Source organism: Fundulus heteroclitus, chromosome 12 (genome assembly GCF_011125445.2).
Source record: "Fundulus heteroclitus isolate FHET01 chromosome 12, MU-UCD_Fhet_4.1, whole genome shotgun sequence".
NCBI lineage: Eukaryota > Metazoa > Chordata > Actinopteri > Cyprinodontiformes > Fundulidae > Fundulus > Fundulus heteroclitus.
The window spans coordinates 34,643,391-34,669,076 of NC_046372.1; the positions used below are offsets into that span (position 1 = coordinate 34,643,391).

At 38.8% G+C, this 25,686-nt stretch overlaps 1 protein-coding gene across 1 annotated transcript; it reads left to right on the plus strand.

The window, feature by feature from the left end:
- The first annotated feature begins 164 nt into the window (after positions 1–164).
- tmc1 (transmembrane channel-like 1) lies at positions 165–24,307 on the plus strand. The gene is made up of 21 exons (XM_036144498.1): positions 165–430; positions 8,811–8,963; positions 13,099–13,122; positions 13,367–13,835; positions 13,923–14,111; positions 14,204–14,294; positions 14,384–14,465; positions 16,035–16,141; positions 16,234–16,332; positions 16,419–16,561; positions 16,646–16,790; positions 16,882–17,076; positions 17,382–17,561; positions 17,635–17,787; positions 20,144–20,272; positions 20,397–20,464; positions 20,601–20,840; positions 20,925–21,050; positions 22,733–22,811; positions 23,284–23,419; positions 23,926–24,307. The coding sequence occupies exons 2-21, from the start codon at positions 8,927–8,929 to the stop codon at positions 24,135–24,137; spliced, it is 2,904 nt and encodes a 967-aa protein (XP_036000391.1). The 5' UTR covers positions 165–430; positions 8,811–8,926; the 3' UTR covers positions 24,138–24,307.
- Positions 24,308–25,686: the final 1,379 nt, after the last annotated feature.

Genomic DNA, 25,686 nt, shown 5'->3' on the forward strand with positions numbered 1-25,686 from the left:
TTATATATATATATATATATATATATATATATATATATATATATATATATATATATATATATATATAGTAACATTCACAATCCCTTTTCTGCTCTTTTTGTCCTTTACAGACATCCATTTAAACCAACAGATAGAATCGTATTACAAAGATTAAAACAGTTAAGACTTCACAGTGAGTCCCTCTTGAGAATTAGATCTTTGTTTGCTTCAAACATTTACTGATAAACAACCACATTGTCAAGATACTTATTGTAGTCCACAATCTCAATTTGTGTGTCTGTCATCAGAAGATTGTACAACAGAGCTGCTATCCTGAGACCGCAGCAGCTGCAGACACTCCATTCATCTTCCCTTTAACCAGCTTCTGTGTACCTGCTGAAGAAAGGGCTCACCACGGCAACGTGCAGCCAGAACCATGTTTAACATTGAGGTTGGTCTGTTTGAAGTGTTTTGGATATATTATTAAAAAAAATCCCCTTTTGTAATATCAGAACAGAGCACCTTCTTTTACATGTTTTCAATTGGTTACACTACATTTTAGTTAGAGCTTCCAGGCTACTAGATAAGACATATAGAAAACAAGTTGGGGTATGGATCCAGTCCTGGCAAGAGACTACATTAATTAAGATTGTTAGCGACCTGAAGTGTAACCTGAATTTGAAGAAACCATTAGTATTAGGTATTAGTGGACCTAGGTGTAGCCTTAATACAGTTGATCACATTTTACTCAATAGATTCATAGTGATCGGGATATCCTGAGCAGTTCTTAAAGTATTCAAATATCATACATATTTGGTTTGTTTGCCTGTGAAACTCCATGTCTGAGGAATGAAAGTTGAGATTTAGAGCTTCAAGAGGCTCCGTTTTATATCAAACACTTTATATATTATACATGCTGCTACTGGGAAACATAGGAAATAAACCCTTTTGTTCAGAACAAATGTAGATTTTAGTTTCTGTCTTATTAATTCATTTATTATCAACGCTTCGTAACATTTCTGTCTTCTGATCATTGTAACACAGCTTCCTCAGTGTTTTCTTAGTCCTTCAAACCAGACTCTCCTCTGTCAGCTGTACAGGTTTAGGTACATTTTTGTCTTTTCTGTGCCTGGCTTTGGTGAGCTCAAGATTTCTTATTTAATAATTTGTTGTTTGTTTTCTGGTTTTTATTATTTATAAGGGATTTTGTGTAAAAAAGTGCTCTAAAATTAAAGATTGATTTTGTTAGCTGCACATAAATCAACATATCATTATACCATACTATTTGTTACTCTGTAAAATAAAGCTAATAAAATACACTGAGGTTTTGCTTCAACTGGGAAAATGTAAAGTTTCAAGTAGTATGAATACTTTTGCGAGGCTCTGTATCAGGTCAGACAGGAAGGAGAACTTTAATTATGGGGAAACAAGTTGGGTTTCACACTGATGGTATGACTGTTGGTGAAACTTAATGGAGCTTTGTTTCTTTTTTTTATTCTCTCACACAAACTAGTCTAACTGCTGCACCAAAGCAATCAGTCATCCCAGTAGGTCCTGAAGGTACAGAAAAACCTGTATGGCGCTGAAACCATGGTCCATTGTGCTTGAACACAGGAGCCTGTATGCGATCATTGTCTTATATCAGTGCCACCGGCAAAATAAAGGTGCTCACTGTTTGAGTTACACCTGATTAACCGGCACTCTTCTCTTACATTCCTTCTTTCCCGAACAAAAACAAGCTAGTCTGAAACCTCTGGGCCTTGACTCCCTCCTGCTTCATGTTTGGCATCGAGATTTGTATATCTTTTATCTGACCATTGTCAGATAAAACCGAAACTCAACTTCTTGGTCTACACATGAAATGATTTGTCTGGTGGAAAAAAATAACACACCTGATCCACAAAATATGGTGTTTTTTTTTTTTTTCTTCAACATGGTAAGCTGGTTAGAGTTTATGGAAAGTTAGATGGAGCCATGCCCAGGGCAATCATGGAAGAAAACATGTTAGAAGCTGCAAAAGACTTGAGACTGGTGTGGAGGTTCCCCGTCCAGCGCGGCAAAGACCCTAAACATCCAACCAGAACGAAAAGAATGAAGAGTTTTAAACCATATTCCTGTGTTAGAATGGTCCAGTCATTGACCAGACCTAAATCCAGTTGTGACTCCATGGCAAGACTTGAAAACTGAAGTTGACAGATCACAAAAGTATGTTGCAAAGAAGAATTGACAAAAGATTTAATTTTTTTGTCTGGAAGTAAATTTTTTTTGAGGACTAGATGGAAATACACACCACGCTTTTCAGATTCTCCTTTCTAAAGCAATCTGAAACCCATGTATATTTCTCCTCTATTTTTCCTATTCTCTACTGACTTTGTACTGTTCTTTAAAAAAAAACCCCAAGGTAAAACACAATTAAGTTTATAGATGTAACGAGAATACGTGAAATGTTCAAAGGGTATGAGTACTTTAGCAAGGCATTCATTTTCTTGCCACAACAATGGAACCGATAACTTTGATCGCTAACATTACTTTGACAGTCAATGACTTTTTAGCATGATGAAGAGTGTTTATAAAGCATTTTTATTAAATTCCCCCCAGGGTATTTGATGCAAGGCATAGGCTGATGACCTAATCAGAAAGGGTTTCTCTCTGTGCCTCCTGCTTTTCCTGCCACTCTGGCCCTCGTTGTAAGGCAGGGAGCCTGGCGACAGACGCTTCATCTGTTAGACGCTGCTCTTTTAGGCTGATGAGTCACTTTCTAATATCTCCACACTGATAGCTTCAAAAAGATGTACTGTTGGATGAAAAGAAATGGCCAGTTGAGCAGTATTTGCTCGCCGACGCTCCTCTGTCATTTGCTGTCAGGCTGCATTGTGGCTCCGGAGCCTCACGGCAACAACGGTCTACATATTTTGTGCAAAGATTGGATGTTTTCTGTTAAAAGGCTTCCAAAATTTTCCATGATGGTCAAAATAGAAGAATGATTGGTTGTTTGGTTTTGTTGCAGAAACCAGGTAGCTTCTGCAACAGTGTTTTTTTTTTTTTTTGTACAATGTGTACAGAGTTCTTCTCAGGTTGGTAAATGCCTCGTTCGCACTATGGACTGTTAAGTCGGTCCTGAATCTGCCTATAAATAAGATTAACATGTAAATGAGGTCGTCTCATTCACGTTTGGTGAATGGTTAAGGTTGATGAAGGGTGTGGTTGATTAAAGGACAAACAGTGTAATTCCCAGTAGCAGAGTGGTTGTGAGTTTTTGACTGTCCTGCTGAGTACTCCTGTCACCTCCTCTCAACCTCTACTTACAAACTCAATGCACGTTACTGACTCCAGCGAATAGTGGAGAATCGTTATCCACAAATGGAGAAAACATGGAACTGTGGTGAACCTACCCAGGACAAGGTACTAAAATACCAATATTTGCTTAGCAAAATTACTTCAATAGCCCATAAATGACTCACCCAGGAGGTAGCAAGAGAATCCAGAACAACAACTAAACCACTGCAGTCTTTGTTTGCCTAAGTTTGAAGGGACATATCATGCCTTCCAATTCTTCCTTTTAACATTGAAATCATTCAGATGTGGTCTATATAAAGTCAAACTGCAGTACTTTGCTTTGAATTCCTCTCTAATCCCCCCCCCCCCCCCTTCAGATTTAAAGAGACCATATATCTGAAGGAGGCACTTCACCCCCACCCTCCTCCAGGTCACAGAGCATTCCACTCCATCCTGTTCAGCCTTTTTTATAGGATGCTGGGGGACGCTGAACATTTTCACTTATCCACTTGTAGCTTCGGCATCCTTCAGCTTGGACTACAAAATCATTCAGAGAAATAAAAATGCCGGATTTGCGAAATTAGTAAACTGTAAACCCATGACCTTGTTTAGCAGCTTTGATGCAAATACTGTGACATAGTTAAAAAAAAAACTTGATTAAAAAAAAAAAAACAGAGAAAAATGAACAACTAGAAAAGTATGACCCCAAAAAGATATAAAAACATCTTTGCAGGTCTTGGATGGACTAAATTCAACTTTTCTGCACTCACAGAGACTCCGGGTACACAACAAAATGTATTTAGACTGAAAAAGTGGATTTCCATGATATCCCTTTATGGTCCAAGTTAATAATTCAACAAAAAGAAAGAGACTGGAAATAAATACCATCTATAGGAGAGTGCTAAGGACAAACTGTCTGCTGACCAAAAAGAACACCAATAAATAAATAAACAAATAAATAAATATTCTGTGGACTGATGGGCCAAAAGTGAATTTTTCTGGTAGGTGTGTGTCCTGTGACATCTGCTGAAAACAAACCTACAGTCAAACATGGTGGTGGTGGTGGTGTGATGGTCTGAGGCTTATTTTGCAGCTTCGAGAGCTGGACGACTTGGTGTAATTGATGACAACATGAATTCTGCTCGTTGCCAGTAAAACTTGAGGATATGTGCCATTAAACTCAAGCCCACTTGGGTTATGCAGCAAAGAAATTATCCGATGCGCACTAGCATCAGTTTTGTAGTGGCCTAGTCAAAGGCCAGTTGCTGTGATGTGGCGGTAGACCAAAATGCCTCCACAGTGATGTAAAAGATTAATTTCCAAGTATTTTAAACATTTAATTGGAGTTGCTGACACCAAGGCAAAACCAGTTATCATTTTGAGGGGCGACTCTGCACGGATAAGTGGGTATAGATAATGGATGGATGTATTTGTCTAATACGGACAGTTGTTTGATGATCTGGTAAATGCAAGTGCAATTATTATTATTATTATCATTATCATCATTATAAATTCAAGTGAGAAAAATAGCCAAAGCACAAAAAAAATCTATAAGCGGAACAACATTGTTTCACAGTAATTGCTAGTATTGCTGTCTTCCTACAACAGCCTGATCTGAGCCTCAGTGTGTTGTTTGCGAAAGACTACTTCTTTTAAGGGGTTTTAGGTAATTATCTCTGAAGGATGGGTTTAGATTTAAGAATTATGATTAAGATTAGAATTATGAGTTATTCTCAATATAAATAAGGTTCTGTCTCATCAGAACCAAGAGAATGAACAAAATAGGAGAATAAATGAAAATAGGAGCAGGGTGATCAGAAACTGAATCACTTCTCTTTTTAAAGACATACTGCAGTATTTAGAGTTAAAATCTGATCAGGCATAAATAAAACGTATGTTAAATGTGTCAGGGACAGTGATCCTATACTGATTTTACACATGATTACCCTATAAGAATATATTCAAAACATCATACCAAGTTTGGAAAATGAGCATGTGCTCAAAGGAAGAAAGAAAGAAAGAAAGAAAGAAAGAAAGAAAGAAAGAAAGAAAGAAAGAAAGAAAAACTGGTTATCAAAGACTTGTGACAAAACCCACATCCTTCAAAATTTCCAAATGTTTGGTGAAAACTTGTTTTAAGTACAGTCACAAGTCACAACGGACTAACCGGTTTCTGTAACGATGAGCTCCTAAAACAAAATATTGTGGCAACACATTAATAACTAAAATCAAACAGTCCCATCCCCATAGAGCATACATTTTGTATTATTAGTTTTCTGTGTCCAGTTTCAATGCAAACTAGTTATTTCAGTATCCTGTATATGGAGACATGTATAACGGTTATTGTGCTGTAGTGATATTTCCTTTTACATTGCTCAACCAGTAGTTTGTTTTAATCGCACTTGCTATTTAAATACCCTCACTGACCCCCTTATATCCCCTGGTTTGTCTTCTTTGTAGCTGATGCTAACTTTAACTTTGCCAAACTGAACGATTTACAGCACCTTTCATCCAAAACAGTTCCACGGTTGGCTTTTAGACATGGAGACTCTAAAAGACCAACCACATAGATAACAAGAAGCATGTAAAGATTAAAACTACTGCATGTCTGAGAAGGCACACCCATCTTTTCCTGCTGAGGGACAGTTTTCAGTTTGGACCAATACTGCCCCCTACAGGGTCATGCTGGCACTTACTCCACTTTGAATCCTCTTTCTGCACCACTGTTGTACCCAGGGCAAGGAAATTCTGTCAATTATGGGTTTAAAACTTTAGTATTCATGTTTTTTTCTAGGGAATGCTGTACCGTTGTCCGAAAAATAGTCCTTCTGTCCTAAAGCTTAAAATGGGAAATCATGCAACAAGCATCTCTGTGCGAAAAAAACAAAGCAAAGCAACAAAAAACAGACTGATAGGTAAAATTATTGTTGTTACATTCACACAACTCAAATACATTCTCACTACAAATAAAGCAAATAATTTTAAAACATTATTAATACCAAATCCTGGAGTTTTCACTTTTTTTTGCAGAACGAGGCACACATTCAGATGTTTCAGATCAAACTATTCTTTGGCACACAGAACGTCGATAACAGACTAAATGCTGCATTTTTCTCAATTTCAATTTATAATTTCTTCTCTTTTAGTACAGTTTTTCAGTTAGTGGTTTTCTCTACCTCAGTGAAGCGCTGTGAATTGGTTGTCAACTTAATGTGCTTGACTGGGCAAGGAGAACCTGAATCGGAGGAGAAGCTAAGAGGCCCATTGTAACTCTGGAGGAGCTGCATCTGTCAACAGAACCATCCATCAGTTGCGCAAGCCTCCAATTTGGCCAGTATGGAATAGCTTCAAGGATGAATCTGTTGCTGAAAGAAACCTCCAAGCAGTTCCATCTAAAGTTTGAGACTAGCTATATACATGACACAAAACACCTTTATAATACGGAGCTATGGGACGAGACAAAAAAAAAAAAAAAAAAACTTACGTGTGGGGGGAAAACTAATACTGAATGTCTGTACACATCCCTAAAAACACCAGCTGTACTACAAAACATAGTAGTGGTAGTTTTGTGGTGTTAGACTCCTTTACATCAGCTGAGAAACGGAAGCTGGCCAAAGCTGATGGGAAGATGGATCGAGGGTGATCATGGAGGAAAACCTGTTCAAATCTCCAAAGGACTTGAGACTCAAGGTTCACTATTTAGTAGGGCAGCAACCCCAAACACACTGCCAGAGATTTAAATCATGGAATGATTTATATCAAATCTCAACTATCTGCTAAAATGGCCCAAAGTCAAGACCCAAACATTGAAACAGATTCTAACACAGGCTCTCCCTCCAATCAGCCAGGATGTAAAGATAAATGGGCAAACAGGTTAGTCAATACATATGCAAAGCCGACAAACAACCAATATTACCAAAAGACATGCATGAGCTTTACATGCCTAATTTAAATGGATATGTCACATTTTTTAGATACAAAATTGAAAAAGAAAAACGGTCATCATTCCATGAATTTCCTTCTTCTTCACTGTCTTGCACTACATTGTGTTAGTCCTGTAGTTAAATTCATAATACAATGCATTGAAGACTGTAACCTGACTCTTGCTAGATGGATGTAGTTCCGCTGAGCTCCACATGGTTCCCCACATCCATTTGGACTCGCTGCCATTGGGAGGGATTTCAACACCACATAAAATGGACGAGCCAATCAGGATCGCTGGGTGAGATTTTTGTAGATGTGACGTATCAGAGAAAGGACTGTTTGGATTCAGACAACAGTGGTGGCTCGCAGTATGGAAGCAAGCGGTAATGTTGATACTGCTACTTCATCAGTGTTGTCCATTCTACCTAATACTAATTCTTTAAAAGAACACCAGAGAACGTCTTTGAAGGCTTTTGTAAGTGAAAACCATGGTTTTGCCCTTCTCCTGACCGGGTTTGGCAAGATCTTCCCCAACGTCAGCGTCACGGGTTGGCTTCAATGTGAGTGGTTGATGTAGCGTGTCAATAAAGATGACGGACAGGTGGTTATCCAATCATATGCAAGGATTTTTGATAAGGCCCCTCCTTCTGAAATACATCTCTGATAGAGCAATCCCAGACGGACGTGTGGAGCTCTGCGGAAGGAAATCCATCTGGCGAGAGTCAGGTTGTGAAGATTGTATTTATACACTGAAACAAGGTGGTATTAATCCCTGTGGAACGAACAGTTTTTTTTTTTCATATACTTCTCATTGAACCTTAAACGATCTATTGTAGAACGATGAAAACGCTTCCACACGCGCTCTCAGCCAAACCTCTGTGCACTCTGCTTATGACCTCTATGTTTTTTTAAAGCCTCAAATTCTCTCTGTCACAGACACAGACACACACACACACACACACACACACACACACACACACACACACACACACACACACACACACACACACACACACACACACACACACACACACACTTCCTTGTTTAACGTACATGGTAAGCATTGTGCCTCGTCTTCCATAGGCTTCCATTCATCTTCAAGCCTTTCGATGGCCTAAACCTAATTGACACCTTTGTGCTAAACCTAATCCTGAGCCCAGAATAAAAGTGAGGACTGAGAAAAGGACCTTGCTTTACATCAAAGTCCTCACTTTACTAGTAGATTGAGCAAAACATGTTCTCGCTCAGCTCCACGTACAAAAGCACACACACACACACACACACACACACACACACACACACACACACACACACACACACACACACACACACACACACACACACGGTACGTAATCTGTCAAATCCACACACAGCTGCATAAAAGGCAGTCATAACAGTTTTGAATAATTGATCGTTAGTGAAATTGCTCGGCTCTAGAGTTTCCAGCTCATCATTGTTCCTGCTTCGGGTCGATGGGTGGTGAGGAAAAAGTAAACTTCTCATACAAGTCACCCATCATGTGCCAAACCCTCGGCCCACATGCACAAAGACGTACACCTGGACCCGCATCCACATCCTTCATTCCTGAGATGGTATATGAAATTGAATAGGGTCCGCTTCTTGTTGTGCAGAAGATGCAGCAGCAGTGAGGAGGTATTAAACCCTGCAGCCTTATTCGTCGGCAGTTCACACCACTTCCTGATGCTGGCGTCGCCTTTTCTACAAGATACAGGACCATGAGAGGAAGATGCCTGGAGATAACTTGATCACCTCAGAGAATGACAGTAAGATTTGGACTGTGTTTACGTTGCTGGTTAAATGTCGCCGCTCTGCTTTCATTATGCAGAAAAAGCTCAAAATCTATCAGGTGATTCATAAATTAGCTTTGATTTTTGTTGTTCAGCATTAATTATCTAAACAGGGTAAGATGCTTTATCCTCTGATAATTTCTGATCTGAACCTGTTTTTGGATAGACCAACATATCCTGAGCCTTACCTGTTATTGATAAGAGTAAAGAAACACCAATTATTGATTCCAAACTCTGTTTTTTGTTGACAACAGTAAAATATCAACCACAGTCAGTTTGATCCTTGCACTTTTTTCTTATCACATTACAATAACGAGTGAGGGAATTTACCTGGAATTTTACGGAACAACATAAATGAGCACAATTTGGAAATAGACAAAACAGATAGATGGTTTTCAAAATATTTTACAGATAAATATTATTTTGAAATGCTGCATATTTGCATTCAGCCCCCACGATTTGATATTTTGTAGAGACACCTTTCACTGCAATTACAGCACTAACTCTTTCAGGGTATGTCTCCACCAGCTTTGCACAACCTGACACTGAAATTCTTACAAATTTGTCCTTACAAAATATCTCGAGCGCAGTCAGAGAGGATAAAGAGAATCTATGAACATTAAATTCAAGCTTTGATTCAAGCCATAATCTGAATTTTATTTTGGTGATTAGTGGTTCCAACCCATGAATATTGTTTGATCAAAGCAAATCCATCGTAGATCTGGCTTTATGTTCAGGGTTGTCTTGCGTCAGTCTTATATCCTTTGTAACCTCTTAAAGGTTTTCTTTTGGGATGGGCCTGTATTTAGCTCCATCCATTTTCCTATCAATTCAATTCAATTTTATTGCTATAGCAATCATCTCAAGGTACTTTACAAAGTCAAATTCAATCAATCATCCAGACAGATTGGTCAAAAAGTTTCCTATCTAAGAAAACCCAGCACATTGCATCAAGTCATGACAAGCAGCATTCACTCCTCCTGAAAGAGCGTAGAGCCACAGAGACAGTCGTCGGCATTGTCCATGGCTTTGCAGCAATCCCTCTTACTGGGCATGCATGAAGCGACAGTGGAGAGGAAAACTCCCCTCTAACAGAAAAAAAACTCCAGCAGAACCAGGCTCAGTGTGAACGGTCATCTGCCAGGACCAGCTCTGATCAGCTTCCCTTTCTCTGTTAAAGATAAGCATCCACATACTATGATGCTGCCACTGACATATTTCACCAAGGGATCGGTGTGTTTAAGATTAGTTTTTCATCATAGTAGTTTGCATGCTAACTAAAAAATTGGGTTTGTTATCTTCAGGCCCTTTTATGTCATGTGTCACAATTAAAGGGGAACTTCTTATCACTTTGTTTAAATATTGACCTTTTCTTTTCAGTGGACATCAACGGTCATACTATATTCCCAGCAACATTCCAGTCTTTTCCCTCTTGGAATCATATATTTTTTTTGGGCTTTCTTTCACTGGAACTTGGACCTTTCTTCATTGTTGTGCTGGGACCTGCCATTAGCCGCTTCCTTGTCTTAACCCCTGCTGCGCTTGCGCAGTACGTACTTCTGGTAATATTGTAATTAAACATTACAGGCTTTATTAACTAACAATTTGTGAGCTACTGATGTATAAATAAATAAAAAGGTCAAATAACGTGGCAATGTAGCTTTAAAATCCAGGTTTGTGAAATGCACGACTAATTGGGGACCTGTCAACAGACAATCCCACTTGAACGGCAACCATAGTTACCACTTTTCTCTTGGCTGCTTCCCTGACTAATCATCTTTGTGCCAGGCCTGCTACTCAAGCTGCCATGCAAACTGTTGCAATGGATTTCATTTAGGTGTATCTGAGTAAAGGGGACTGAATACATTTGCACTCCAAGCTTTTCAGCTTTTTAGTTGTGAACAATATTGAAAACCACTTATGATTTTCCTTCCACTTCACAAATATGTGCCGTTTAATGCTGCTCTATTACATGAACTACCAGTAAAGTATATATAATTTTCTGGTTGCAACCTGGCAAAAGGTGAAAAAGTAAAATTATATTAATAGGTTTTCAAGCTATTGCAGATTCTTGCCTCCTGACTCACCCAATTTCCTGTTTGGAGCTCTCTCCTATGCTTGTGGGCTTGGCCACCCCCTCTCTACTTCACCAGGCTATTGTTTGACTCTTTTGTGCCCCTCCGCTGCACCTGACCGTAATGACCCGTGTGCTGCCCACTCCGGTTACACCAAGGACACACATCGAAAGGCTAACTACATAAATATCTGTTCAGTGTGTCAGTGGTCCTCTTTGTTTTCCTCTTTATCCCCATTTACTGCAGCACAATAGTGCCATGTGCATAATAAGGTTTGGCTCAACCAGTCAAAGGGGTCAGTGTCTCGTTGACAATATAAAAAATTGACTGGATTTATCAAATTAAGGTAATCTAAGAAGCACGGGGTTGGTTGTGTTGCATTGATATCACGAATACAGTTATATGCACAATTTCTGTTTATACAACTTTTAAGGTACAGTTGAAGTTGGTTAGGCATGAGTTTGAAAACATTTTTTTAAGGCAGAACCATTACTGAGTTTTTATCTTATTTATTTATTTATTTATTTATTTATTTATTTATTTATTTATTTATTTATTTATTTATTATCTATTTATTTATTTTGTGCAACGGATATTTGAGCCAGTCAGTCATGCAATATTCTTTGCAGTCCTTTGGCCATAGTGACCCTGACCATGACCCAAAATCAATATATTCATTGTCTAACTTACACAGCTCATTAAAAATCTATTTTTCAAGAGTACCACTGACAACACAACAATACAAAAAAGACGTGACAAGTTACATTAAGCACAATATACTTAATCAGCGTTTTAATTTAAATCAAATCAGACAAAAATTTATTTTGATCAGATATTTCTGTGATGATCAAACTGTTTTTTTATCATTTCAGGTTGGTTAGGGCCATCTATAGTCAGTTAATTTCTCCATGTTTAATCATTTTTTGGGATATTTTCATGTTTAGCTTCTAGACTGCAGTTCTTCTTTTGCATTTAGGTTATTCACTTCTGCTAGTGTTGCAGTTTCTTTGTGTTTTGGTTCAGCGTCCTCTGTGTCTCCCGTCTTGCACTCCTCCTCAGCTCTTCACATTCTACTGATTAAACTCACCTGGTTCTCATCATGTCATCGATCACACCTCCTCTGTATTTAAGCCCATTGGTTTTCTTTTTGTCTCTGCTATTTTCTTACTTGGTGTTCACCCTGGTTTGGTGTGCTTTTCCCTTCAATGCCTTCCTTGTGGGGTTCATGTTCTTTTTTTCATTAAAAGCTTTAAATGAATATCTCCCATGTTTCTGCCCCAGCATTCACCCTGATCATGTTGTTTGAATCAGCAGAAGTTCCTAATCCATGGGCAATTTACAGTGAAGTAAAATGGGGAGATTTAAAGATTTCTAATTAAAAACATGCATATGGAAACAGATAAAACAAGGAAAATATGCAATAAAGGCTACATAATTTGACCCTCTCAGCAGGTTTACCTATAAATGTTTAAGGTTATGTGATGAGACATAACATTTCTGGTTTAAAATGTGTTTAAATTTGTCTTATGTAATAGTGACATTTTCAGATAAAGGGAATTTTGGATTTTCATTAGCTAGAACCCATAATCATCAAACTTAATATAAAGCTTAACATAGACCACTGTGTGTACTTGTACTTGCAGCTGAGTGAGAACTTTATTTCTTGTTTTTTTACCACCAAAGTGAGGACTTTGATGTAAAGTCTGGACATTTCTTTGATTCTCACTTTTTTCTGGGCTAGAGGTTAGGTTTAGGACTAAAGTGTCGATTAGGTTTAGGGCTAGGGTCAGGGTTAGGCTATAGGAAGGCTTAAAAATGAATGGAAGTCTATGGAAGTCAAGGCACAGTCCTCATTTTGTACTTTTAACAAGGATGTGTGTGTGGGTGCATGCAAGATATTTATCTATTTAATATTAGTTTCAGTTTGTTGTGAAATACACATTTTTTGTGATGCACCTGCAGATTCAGTACATTAGTGATGACATGCATTTTACTAGGTATCCTGATTTTAGTCTGAAATTATCTCCTTCCCATAGCTGACATTGAACTGGATTTTACTGGTGAGTTTATACCTGGAATTTCAGTCACGAATAATTTTTTTTTTTGTTTTTTTCAGACTATATCTGACCGCTATTTTATTGCAAAAAAAAAAAAAAAAAAAAAAAACAGTGGACTTTGAACAAGAATTTGTATTCAATTATTGTGACCAGAGTTAAAAAGATTTATTAATGTGGAAATGTCATACAACCAGGTGAATCTGGGTTACAGCAAAGACACAACAAATGACCCCATTTTGTTCCCAAGGTGATGAAGATCTTCAAGAGAATCGTGAGAAGGAAAATAGAGGGAAGAGAAGAAATGGTGAAAGAGACAAAAAGAAGAGGGAAAATGGGAGGAGAAAAAGATCATCTAAATCAGTGCAAAGAACGAGAGAGGAATCCCAAACCAGGATAGAGAGAAGAGAGAGGGGTGGGAGACGGCGAGGAAAGGCTGACAATGAGGTAAAAGGACATGAGGGGAATGAAGGCGGGCGCGCTCAAACCAGAACGAAGACAGCAAAGTCAAAGAAAGATATCAAGAATGAGAAAACAAAAAAGATGGAGGTTGAGGAGAATGGAGAAGCTGAAAAAAGAAATGAAAAGAGCAAAAAGAAGCGTGAATGTGCCAAAAACAAGGAAAAACTTGAAAACGAAGACGAACGCAAGGAAAAAGAGAAAGCTCATAAAGTGAAGAAGAAGAAGAAGAAAAAGCACAAGAAAGTTGTTGAAGTGAGGTAATGCTTCATTTGACATGCAGTTTCAGCAGTTTCTCAAGGGAAACATCTTGCCACGCCTTAACAGAGCCTTCTGAAATTCTTAAGTTCAGAACCAGAGACGAGCGAGGAGGATGATAATGAAGAAGACGGCAATAACGACGGAGAGGTGAGGCCTGAGTTACTGTCACCAGAGGAGCTGGAGAGGCTCAAGGAGGCAGTGGACGAGAAGAAGAAGCTGATCCAGAGTCTGAGGGGGAAGCCCTGGCCAATGAAACAGAAACTGGTCACTTTAAGGTACGTCTTGAGTTATTACGTGAAAAAAATAACCAAACTGACTCAATGAAGGGACTCGTCAGTACAATAATGAAGTTCTCACTGACTTTTAGAGAATCTCAGCAGTTTGTGGAGAAATACGAGGGAGCTTTGGGGAAAGGAAAAGGCAGGAAGCTCTACGCGTACAAGGTCATGATGACAAAGGCAAGTACACATCAACTTTATCTTATTTACGCAAAAATCACAAATTAATACACACTCTGATTTCTTGTTTTTAACGATTGTGTCGTTAGAAATGGATGAAGTTTCAAAGAGACTTTGAGAACTTCAAAACTGCCTGCATCCCGTGGGAGATGAAAATAAAAGAGATCGAAAGTAAGCTTGCTTTAAACATTTTGTTATGAGTACATTTAGTTTTCAACAGGCAGAGCTGTAATCTGTAAGTCAGATAAATATATGTTAACATATGTATGTATCGGGGTAAAAAAAAAAAGCTTCTGATTTAGATACAGATGCTAAATGAAAGTCCAAAATCTTTGGAGAGTATTCATATTCAAGTCCACGTAGTCAATACTTTATGGAAGCACTTTTCATTGCACTTGTCAATGAAAAAGTATTTTTCATCCCAAATGGAAAAGATATATGTAAATCTTATGAAGTTTATATCAATATTAGTTGAAATTTCTATGTAATGCATCAGGCAGTGAAACCAGATTCAAACATCTTAGAAAATAATATAATTAGATATATATCATTATTTATACACATAATGTTTGTATGTATTTATTTCACTGAATTGTCTGAAATAAATAATTCATTCATAATCATCTCAGTCACATTCATAGCTTTGTGAAAGCCTGTGGGAAATTGGATGTTTGACATGTAGCTCAGTTCCGTTCTGATTAGAGAACCACTGGCTAACTTTGGCACTGTGCAATTACCACACTTCTTTGATAAATAAAAATGATATACAAAACACGTACGGAAAGCATATATTAACTTATGATTTACTTATATACGCCATACATAGTTTTCACATGACTTTTGTGAAATTCATTATATTATACTGTGTAAAACAAATGCAAATGTAGCCACTTTCAAGAGTAGATCGTATTAGCCTCATATGATCTGCGATATATGAAACATAAACCAAAGCTGATTAAATGCTTACATTTTTCTCTTTTCTTTTCCATATGGTATGTCTCAACCAGCTTTTCAGGTCCAGAGAATAACAAATTTGTGGTCTTCTTTGCAAAACAGCTGAATTTCAGTTACATTTGATGGGTTGTCTTCAAACATACGTTTTGACATCTTACCATAGATGCTCAATTAGATATAGGTTTAAACTTTAACTGGGAGACATAGATGTGCTTTGATCCACACTATTCTATCATAGCTCTGGCTTTATGTTTAGGGTAGAGCCTTCACCCAAGGCTCAAGTGTTTTGCAACATCCAGCAGGTTTTCCTCAGGCATTGCTGTGTTTAATTTCACCCATTTTCCCATGAACTGTGACCAGTTTCACGGTCCCTGTCGAAGAAAGGGGTCCCCCCAGCATGATGTCGCCAGCAACATGTTTAATTGTGTGCCTGTTGTTTTTCTTGTTCGTCTTGATGCTTTTGTCCACTATTGTTATCTAACAAAACTCTAAAGCCTTAAGTGACACACAGTTTGGACGGATGTGTAATTAAATGTTTTTGAAGGCGATTGGTCACTCTTGATTTCTTTGAAGGGGTTCAAAGTAAACGGGGTTGAACATAAACATGCGGTGCACTTTTCACATTTATATCTGTTAAAAAACTTTATAAAACCATGCCTCCTTTTCTCTCTCCTTTACAAGTATGCTCTACCCTTTGTTGATCTACTGCTTTGTAAAATACAATACAGTTTGTGGTGACAAAACATGAAAGGTTTTGGAAGGCAGTGTATTCTATGTGTCACTCAGGTCATTTTGGCTCTTCGGTTGCCTCATACTTCATCTTCCTAAGGTGGATGTACGGCATCAACATGATCTTGTTTGGTCTGACCTTCGGGCTGGTTATGGTACCGGAGGTATTGCCGCTTCGCAGTTCAAACAGTAGTTTCCTCTAGCTCGTTACTCTTTAAACACATTTCATTTCACAATTTACCCTTTTTTTGAACAGGCACTAATGGGGAGGCCCTATGGCAGCATCCCGAGAAAGACTGTCCCCAGAGCTGAGGAAGCCAGTGCCATGGACTTTGCTGTCCTTTGGGACTTTGGGGTCAGAAATGTGCAACACGATGCATAACCTCCACCTAAAACAAGATGTTTAACGTTTCATCCCGTTTTTCTAAATGTCGCACGCAGGGTTACGCCCAGTACTCTGTCCTCTTCTATGGTTACTATAACAACCAGCGTGCTATTGGCTGGTTCAAGTTTCGCATGCCGCTGTCGTATTTCCTAGTTGGTGTAGGTACAGTGGCCTACAGCTATATGGTCGTCATACGGACGTAAGTTTTCTACACAGATGCTGAATGACCGTATCTCTTAATTATACAAAGTTACATGGAGAACGTGTTCTTTTCCGACTGAAGGATGGCGCGTAATGCCAACGAGTCAGGTATCGGAGATGATAACAGCTTCAACTTCAGCTGGAAGACGTTCACCAGCTGGGATTACCTGATAGGAAACCCTGAGACAGCGGACAACAAGTTTGCCTCCATCACCACCAGTTTTAAGGTCAGACCTCCAGTCTGTCTTGTTTCCAGAGGAGAAACAGATGAAACAGTGCAGCAGAGTTAGTCGGTTACGCTTTCTGACACATCTCTAGGAAGCAATCTTGGAGGAGCAAGAGAGCCGAAAAGATGACAACATCCATCTGACTCGTTTCCTGCGAGTGCTGGCCAATTTCCTGGTGTTGTGTTGCCTAGCAGGAAGCGGATACCTCATTTACTTTGTGGTGCGACGCTCTCAGAAGTTCGCCCTGGAGGGTCTGGAGAATCACACCTGGTGGGAAAGAAATGAGGTGAAAAAGGAAAAAATAAATGAAAATACAAACCAAAAATGTTGTGAAACGGCAGATTAGCAAGTGTTTTTTTTTTTAGTGTAATGCTCAAAATTAACAGCCTTCATCAGGTTTACCCATAGGTGTGAGAATATTTTTTAATATGTTTTATGCGTATTGTAAAGGAAGCTCACCGTTACATTAGACTTTGCACACCTAATGCATTACTATCCAAAGAGGAAGTGGTGCATTTCTCACAAAACGTAGAAGATATAGAAGAAGTTTAAGGATATGTTTTTATCTATGTATGTGTTTGGGTTTCTCAGGTGAATATGGTCATGTCATTACTGGGAATGTTCTGCCCCATGCTGTTTGACGTCATCAGCACCCTAGAGAACTACCACCCCCGTGTCGCCCTGCAGTGGCAGCTGGGCCGCATCTTTGCCCTTTTCCTAGGAAACCTCTACACCTTCATCATCGCACTCATGGATGCGATCAACCTCAAAGTGAGGACCAGTGAGTCTAAATGTATGAAACGGTTTTGTTGCAGTGTGATTAATCAAAGTATCTGTTTCGCAGAGGAAAGAGGAGAAAGTGGTGAAGTACAACATTACCATGTGGGAAGCAAGTTTTTATAACGGCACAGGATCAGAAAACAGCACTGCTCCACCCATCACCATCCACCCTGCTGATGTGCCGAGAGGGCCCTGCTGGGAGACGATGGTGGGGCAGGTCAGACTGCCTGTGTGTCTAAGCTATTATATAACGCTGATATAATTGCTGCTCCAGCTTGTTATTATAACAAGTGGACAGATTTTTAATTAGGAATATTAGAACTGAGGAAAAACAAAACAGAAAGCAGGTATTTTTTTTAAATATTTTAAACAGATTACCTTTCCAAAAAAGTGCTTTTATACAGTTTATTTAGAGTATTATTTTATTATTTCATAACCTGGTAAGCCTGATTGATAATGTGTAGCACTCTCTGTTCTTAGAGATCTGGGCCCATTGGCGGCGGCAGCATTTTTTTCATTGTGGTAACTTAGCAGTTTCTATATGACAGACAGGAGTTGCAGGCCAAACGATAAACTTCTCCATTTTAAAACTCACCGTTATTCTACAAGTTTACCGCTTTACTGATTTACGTTATCCTCCCTTAAATGATATCGCAAGGTCAAAAAGTCTAAGGATTGCTCAACACAGCCATTGATTAAGTTAATTAATGACTGTGTTGAGCAATCTTTATATTTTACATTAAAATTAACCATTTACTAAACTACTACGGTGTATTTTTGGTTTCCACAACAAAAATCTTGGGGTTGCTTAGCAGTTGCTAGGCCAAATCTTGGTGTTGCTATAGCAACTCCAAGCTACCCCCTGACGCCGCCCATGTCTAGGTGCTGATCCTATCGAATCGGTTTGAGGAAAGGAGGGACAGTCAGCAGAACTTTCCAAGCAGATTGGGCGAAGTGACACCTAGTGCCCGCCTACCAAAGGTTGGTTTTAGCCAATCACAGTATCAAATTAAAATGTCATAAGCAGCAGGTGCATGAGAAACCACCAAAAGTCAAGGCACTTGTTGCTGCTCTTTTTTCAAAGCATAAAGCTTGGATTGTGACGCAGCAGCTGCGTGTCCTCTTGGGCTGCCATGTCTATTTTGGTTCGGCCGTGGGCTTGGCAGCTCCTGTTTGTGTCTCAGCTGTATGTCCCGCCTTAAACCAAAATACTGCAATGTGATTGGCCCGAACAATTTTTTGTTCGACCTTGAATGATTAAGGCGGGAGCGGGACAAGAAGCAGGCCTTCAGCTTGCAGGCAAAGCTAATTATTTCAACCATTTATTCATGGTGCATGTTTGAAAACCACGTTACAGATTATGCTCTCCATAAGAATTCACACTCCTTGAACCTTTTCACGTTTTGTCACATTACAGCATATTCCATGATACTATGTACCTACATGCAGGGTGTTTGGTATGTAAGCCAGAAAGTCTTGAAGGTTCTGCTCCCGTCTGACCACAGCAACTTCTACTACTTGGCTGTGTTGCACTCATGGCTTGTAACAAGCTGCATATGGGACTTGTCATGGCCTATCTTCTTGCAACTCTTCCATACCACCATCATTTGTGGAGAGTATGCCTGTGAGTTGCCTGGGCTGATTTTCAGCTGCTCCTCCAGAGTAACTGTGGGCCTTTTGGGTGCTTCTCGGGACATTAGGTTAGGAAGGTGTTAGAAAGTAAATAGAAAGTTCTTTTCTAACTGCTTTGTGATTATTCATCTGTATTGTTGAATTATTGCTGAACTCTATCGTGCATCTATGTGCCAGTGGGGTGTTGTGTTTGAATCACTCAGGCCATGCGTCCCCTGTGGGGTGTGCCCCCTGTGATGGCCATCTTGTGGTGCAGCTCTTTGACAGGATATGAGCATGGAAGAGCAAGAGTCTGATTGGGTAACTGTGGGGATGGCATGTGAGTGTAGAAACTCAGAACAACTAAAAGAACAATGAAATAACATGTGAGCTGTATGTATCTACATGCCATGTTAAATTCACGTTTCATTAATAATACACGATTGATTTTGTTGAACTTATTTATATATTGTTGAACTTACTCTTCTTTGCTGTCTTTTACCTTCCTGTAATGTGATAGGCTAATTTGAATGGAGAGGGTGAAGTCTGCTGGTATATAGGTGGATTGCTGGGTGTGGCAGGAGAGATGGATGAGTTTCCATTTTGCACGCTGTTTCTTTGTGTAAAGACAGGAAGAAAATAAGTTATCTACTTTTGCTCTTCGGTCAGTTATGTCTCCTCTTTTGCACCTCTCTGTGTAACAGAGGTGTACAGTTTCAAAGTATGCTACATCTTCAGGAATGCGTTTTTCCATCCCCAAAAATTGTGGTTCCAATACTACAAGATATGAAAAAGCTCATGTGGCATGAATTCCTTTGCATCGTGTTGAGTTTCAGGGAACTATCAAAGGCATTTACCCCCTGACTGTTGAAATAAACATCATACATCAGACATTTAACTTTTTGATTGAGCCACATGTGAGATAGGACAGTTATTTGAGATTTATTTGCTTCATCCTGCAGGAGTTTGTTCGACTCATTATATCTGACACGATGACGACTTACATCACCCTGCTGATCGGGGACTTTCTGAGAGCTGTGCTTGTTCGTTTTCTTAATCATTGCTGGTGTTGGGACCTGGAGGCTGGATTTGTGAGTCACCTTTTCCATAAAATATGCTGGACATCTGTAGTTTTGTCCAGAGGTGAAATTCTGGACAAAATTCTCTTTGCTGTATCAAAGAGTCTACAAGTTACCGCTGTGTTGTTTGTAAAAGCCTTCGTACTCTGAGTTTGATGTCAGCGGCAATGTGCTGGGGCTCATCTTCAACCAAGGAATGATATGGTGAGAAGAAAACACCACTTTTATTTAAATCACCAAAGTCTGACTGGTTTTATATATGGCCAGTGGGACTGGAGAGGAACATAAGAAGGGATGATAAATGACACTAAAAGTGACAGTGTTTTACCTTTCCCTGCAGGATGGGAGCTTTCTATGCCCCCTGCCTGCCGGCTCTAAACCTCCTGCGGCTCCATGTGTCCATGTACCTGCAGTGCTGGGCTGTGATGTGCTGCAATGTTCCACAGGAAAGAGTCTTCAAAGCCTCGGGCTCCAACAACTTTTACATGGCCATGTTGCTGGTCATCCTCTTCCTGTCCACTCTGCCGGCCATTTACACCATTGTAACCATCCCCCCTTCATTTGACTGTGGCCCCTTCAGGTACTGATGCAACATCAATGGATCGGCGGTGTATCTTGTGAAATTCCTTGTGCTTCTGTCACGACTGACATCCTGTCTTCACAGTGGCAAGAACAGGATGTTTGATGTGATCCAAGAGACGTTGGAGTCTGACTTCCCTGCCTGGTTTAGTAAAGTGTTCAGCTATGCCTCCAACCCCGGGCTGGTGCTACCCTTCATATTGCTCATGGTGTGAGTCTTCAGCGAAATGTATGAATGTAGCATTGTTTGAAACAGATGCAGATCAGAAATTGTATTTGTGGGCGTGAATGTAACATTCATTTTCAGCTTTTAATGATCTATTTTAACTTTTCATTTTTCACACTGCAAAAACGGATCTAAAAAATAAGTGAAATGTTCTTAAGATTTGTGTTTTTGTCCTTGATTTGAGCAGGTAAATAATCTTATCTGCCAATGGAATGAGTATTTTGACCCCTAAAATAAGATAATTTGACATCCTGCACTTGAAACAAGATGATGGAGATGAGCTGTTCCTATTTTAAGTGCAAAAATCTCATTCCACTGGCTGAACTTCTTATTTAGCTGGTCAAATCATGAACAGATACAGTCATTTTAAGAAAATATTACTTATTTTTAGTTCCGTTTTTGCAGTGCAGGGTGAAATGATATGACAAATGAGTTAGATTTTTCAAACAAAGAATTTGGTGCACAAGTTTGAACTTATTGTGAATTTTCTGTAATTCACACAGATTCAAAATTGTCCATACGGGCTCAAATATGCACACAGTTGTGCTGTGAAAAGGTATTAGCCCATTCCGTTGTTGCTTTTTTTGTCACTTAAAGGACCTTAATGATTTAAGATTATCAAAATAATTTTAATATCAGACAATAAAGGTAGAGCGATGGCCTAGTGGTTAGAGCAGCATGCTGAGAAGGCTGTAAGTACCCGGTTTGAACCCTGCAGATCCCTGGGCGCTGTAAAAGCTGCCCACTGCTCCCTAAGGCACAGCTTAAATGCACAAGACATGTTTCATTGCAATGACAAAGATTTCTTCTTCTGATAGTGTTTTCATCCATAAATAAACAAATAAAAATTTAACCAAAACCAACTCGCCTGAATTTGGAAAGTTATTGACTCCACAGGTAAATCTTGAATTAACTGAGATTAACCACAGTTTTTGGAGAGCTGACTTCAAATTCATGATGCAGAACATTTTTATGGCTCATACGGTCAGTAATACACTGCTAACCTGGCCAATAATGTATAGCACTCTAGTCCTGCACATTCTCACACTGCACAACTTCACCACCTCAAAGCAACTGATAAATTAAAGACCTGGACACGGGTGTAACCCCCCCCCCCCCCCCCCCGACCTCTGCCTTCTTGAACATTTATGTACTATGCTGAAAAACTGGGTCTCTGCAAACAAGCTAATGTAAATAGGCTTTACCATCTATGTAGAGAATGGCCATCTGTCCAGAACTGCTTGACTTCACGATATGTTTTATACACATCTTATTCAGGAACATTTAACCAAATACTTGTGGGGATATTAGAACAGGTAGGTCTAATATTGATGCTGTGTGGATTGGAGAAATGTCCCAGTAGCTTATAACTTGTGCTTCCAATTTTTGGTTTTGAAAGCCTTTGCAGCTGTATGTTGCATAACACATCTCCAAATAGAATAGTCAAAATAAATCCTTCAATTTAATCTGACATTCAGGCCAATAATTAAACAGACAAACACAACTATCTTACCCTTTATCAATACCAGAAGGGAATGTGTGATAAAAGAGAATGAGTGTAAATAAGCTTCTGACTGAAACTGTAAATGCAGTTTCATTTTTTTTTTTTCAATTGTAATGGATTCGGACCTTTGATGGTAATGATCTGTTGCTGTTCTATTTTTCAGATTGGCCATTTATTACTTACAGTCCACATCCAAGAGCTACAAAGAAGCAAACATAGAACTGAAGAAAAAGCTACAGATGGTAACCCATAAGTCAGATAATTTTGTTATCTTCTTGTCATGCAGTTTTGATGTGATTTTGAATGCACAGAAGAGAATTTTGTTCACCCAAGATGGGATCTGCCTAATCTTACAATATTAATGTTGAAACAGTTAAAATGTTTCACAGTTTGTTTTACCAACCAAACTTGCAAGGGATGAGCAGATAGACGTTATATTGTTGTTTAATGTCTCTACTGTTGCCATAGAGACATTAAAGACGTTGTGTTCTTCTGTTGCCATAGTGAAATTAGAGACGTTGTATTCTTCTGTTGCCATAGTGATAGTAGTGCATGCACTAGAGTGATCACACCAGCAGGGAGCAGCAGAGTAAGAACTCAAACTCCATTGATCCCATCGCTATAGCTTTACATTTAGCACTACTGAATAAAACAGCACAATGTGCAGCTTTAAGATTTATCATCTGTATGAATTAAACATTGTTTTTTTTAAAGCAAAATGAAGAAAACAAGAAAAAGAACAAACAAGCAGCACTGAAGGCACAAATGGATCTGGAGGAGGCCAGAAAGTCAGCATCTCATGCTGTGGAGCATCAAAGGAACAACAATGCTTCAGTCCAAAGACAAGAGGGTGAGGACACCAAAGCAAAATGACAAATCTTAAACAGGGAGACAGAAACAGAATTTTTGGACTTTAGAAATTTATAAAATTTTGAATTGGTGTTACATTATGGAATATATTAAGTAATGTAATGCAGTTAAAGGTCATTTGTAAATTAGCTATTAGATTCCTATAGCTTAATGTATTATCAACTTGTAGTGCCTTGAAGAACCCTGATTCAAACCTTAGGTAAAATGTATGGTACAGATCATATGAGGTGGGGTCATGTAGAAGTGTACTCAGCAGTCATTGGCTTAACTGAATTCTGAACAATTTAATGTTCTGCAGAATAATGACACGTCAAGTTGTGTCAAATGCACTGGTTTGGGATGACAATGTTCTCCACTATTCCATGAATATAAACCCCCAAAAACTAAAAGCCATTTAAATTCTATGAAAGGGAGGCTAAATTGCTGGCCAAGGTTTGACGATACTAAATATATGTTGATTTATTCACATTTTTTTTTCTCTAACAGATGATGAAGAAATCTACGAAAGAAGTCAAAAGAACCATCATGGACACAACCCTTGTCCCATTGCCCCTGACAATGAACCACGCCTCCCAGTTAGAGGCCCTGGTCCCAGAACTTACCAAAGTGGCCACCCTGGGAACCCACGATACCTGCCTGGTTTTCATCAGCAAACTGAGCCCAGGCTGACCAGGGGCCCGAGCCTGCAGAGACACTGAGGGAGCAAAGACTCAACCAGCAGCCATGCATTTTTCTGAGGGCTTCAGGTTTACCTGGAACTGAAAAAAAATGAAAGCAGTAAAATGAAGGCAGTTAGTGTGACAATCTGAATTAGAACTGCATAAATAGCATAAATATAATACTGTAAAACTTTTAGCAAGTTATATTACAGTAAAAAGTAACAGTATCATAATAATATACATCATCTTTATTTGGAAATTTTATCTAACCTGTTTGTTAACATCAACGGATTGTTATTTTATTCACGCATTTTTTTTGCAGTTTATGCACAGTCCATGTTAATATTACATTGTGTATTTAAATCCACAGCAACCTAAGCCTTAATGTAATAAAATGTAAAATAATAAATTTATGGGTTTAAACAAAGTAAGGAAAACGTGTTTTTTCACCTAGCTTTTATTTGTCCTCTTCTTGGATTTCTACACAATTCTTCCTTAGAAACAATTTTCTTGAGAAGTTATATGTTGATTTAATAAAAAAAATCTGTTTTGCTTTGCTTATATGCTCTGATCATGCAAAACACTTTTAATTGATTAATTATAAGAATGCATCTATTTTTTAGTATTATAAAAAAATCCTATTTCTAGGTTGTCTTGAAATTTCTTTGGTCTTTCTGGCCTCTTAGACTGAGGGGAGCTGTTGCTAGCTGTTGGCGGGCCAATGTATTAAACAATTCATTAGACATGGAGACCATTTAACCCAGCCAGGAATCCTTAAACAGATCACTCCCTCATCTCTGGGTTGATTTACACACTTTTTTTTACACTTTTTTCCCCCTGTTTTTCTATGATAAAATACAGTGTAGGAAAACAAATACATTTCCTTGTAAAAATAAATCCAAAATAATATAACGGATCCAGTTCTCACCAACTTGCTCCGTATATTGCAGTTTGATTTGGACATAGAAGACCCCTCGTCTCAACATCACCTCATCAGTCAGACAGTTTACAGCCATGAAGAAAAGATGAAATAAACTGGTTATGACTTTTTAAGTGTTACTACAGGGCTGCGTATCTCTCTCTCACAGTAAATCAGATTGCATGTGGTAAAATAATTGCACATTATTGCAGAAATGTGCAAAGTTGTCCTGGTATTGTCATTTATTGAAACTGCCTAAAATTTTTGTACAAATGACATCAAACTAAATCAAGCTGTATCTAAATGGACTTAATAAATAAGCACAAAGCTCAGAGCAAAAACAAGCAAGCATTTTTTTTTGAGGGCGCATGTGTTAATTTTCCCAAATTTGCTACACGAATTTATATCAAGTAAAGGGTACACTTGTGTGTTTCCACAGCAACTCTCTGAGCAAAGTGTGTTGCCATGGCTATCCTGAGCACTGTTCAGTCCATATTCTAAAAATGGAAACAACCCACCTGGAAGCCTACCAAAACATGCTGACCTAAAATGACAGGCTGGGCAAAGAGAGCGCTAGTCAGAGAAGCAACCAAATGTCCATGTTATCTCCAAATGAACTGCAGAGATCCACAGTCCAGTTGTGGGAATCTCAGCATGATATTTATTGGT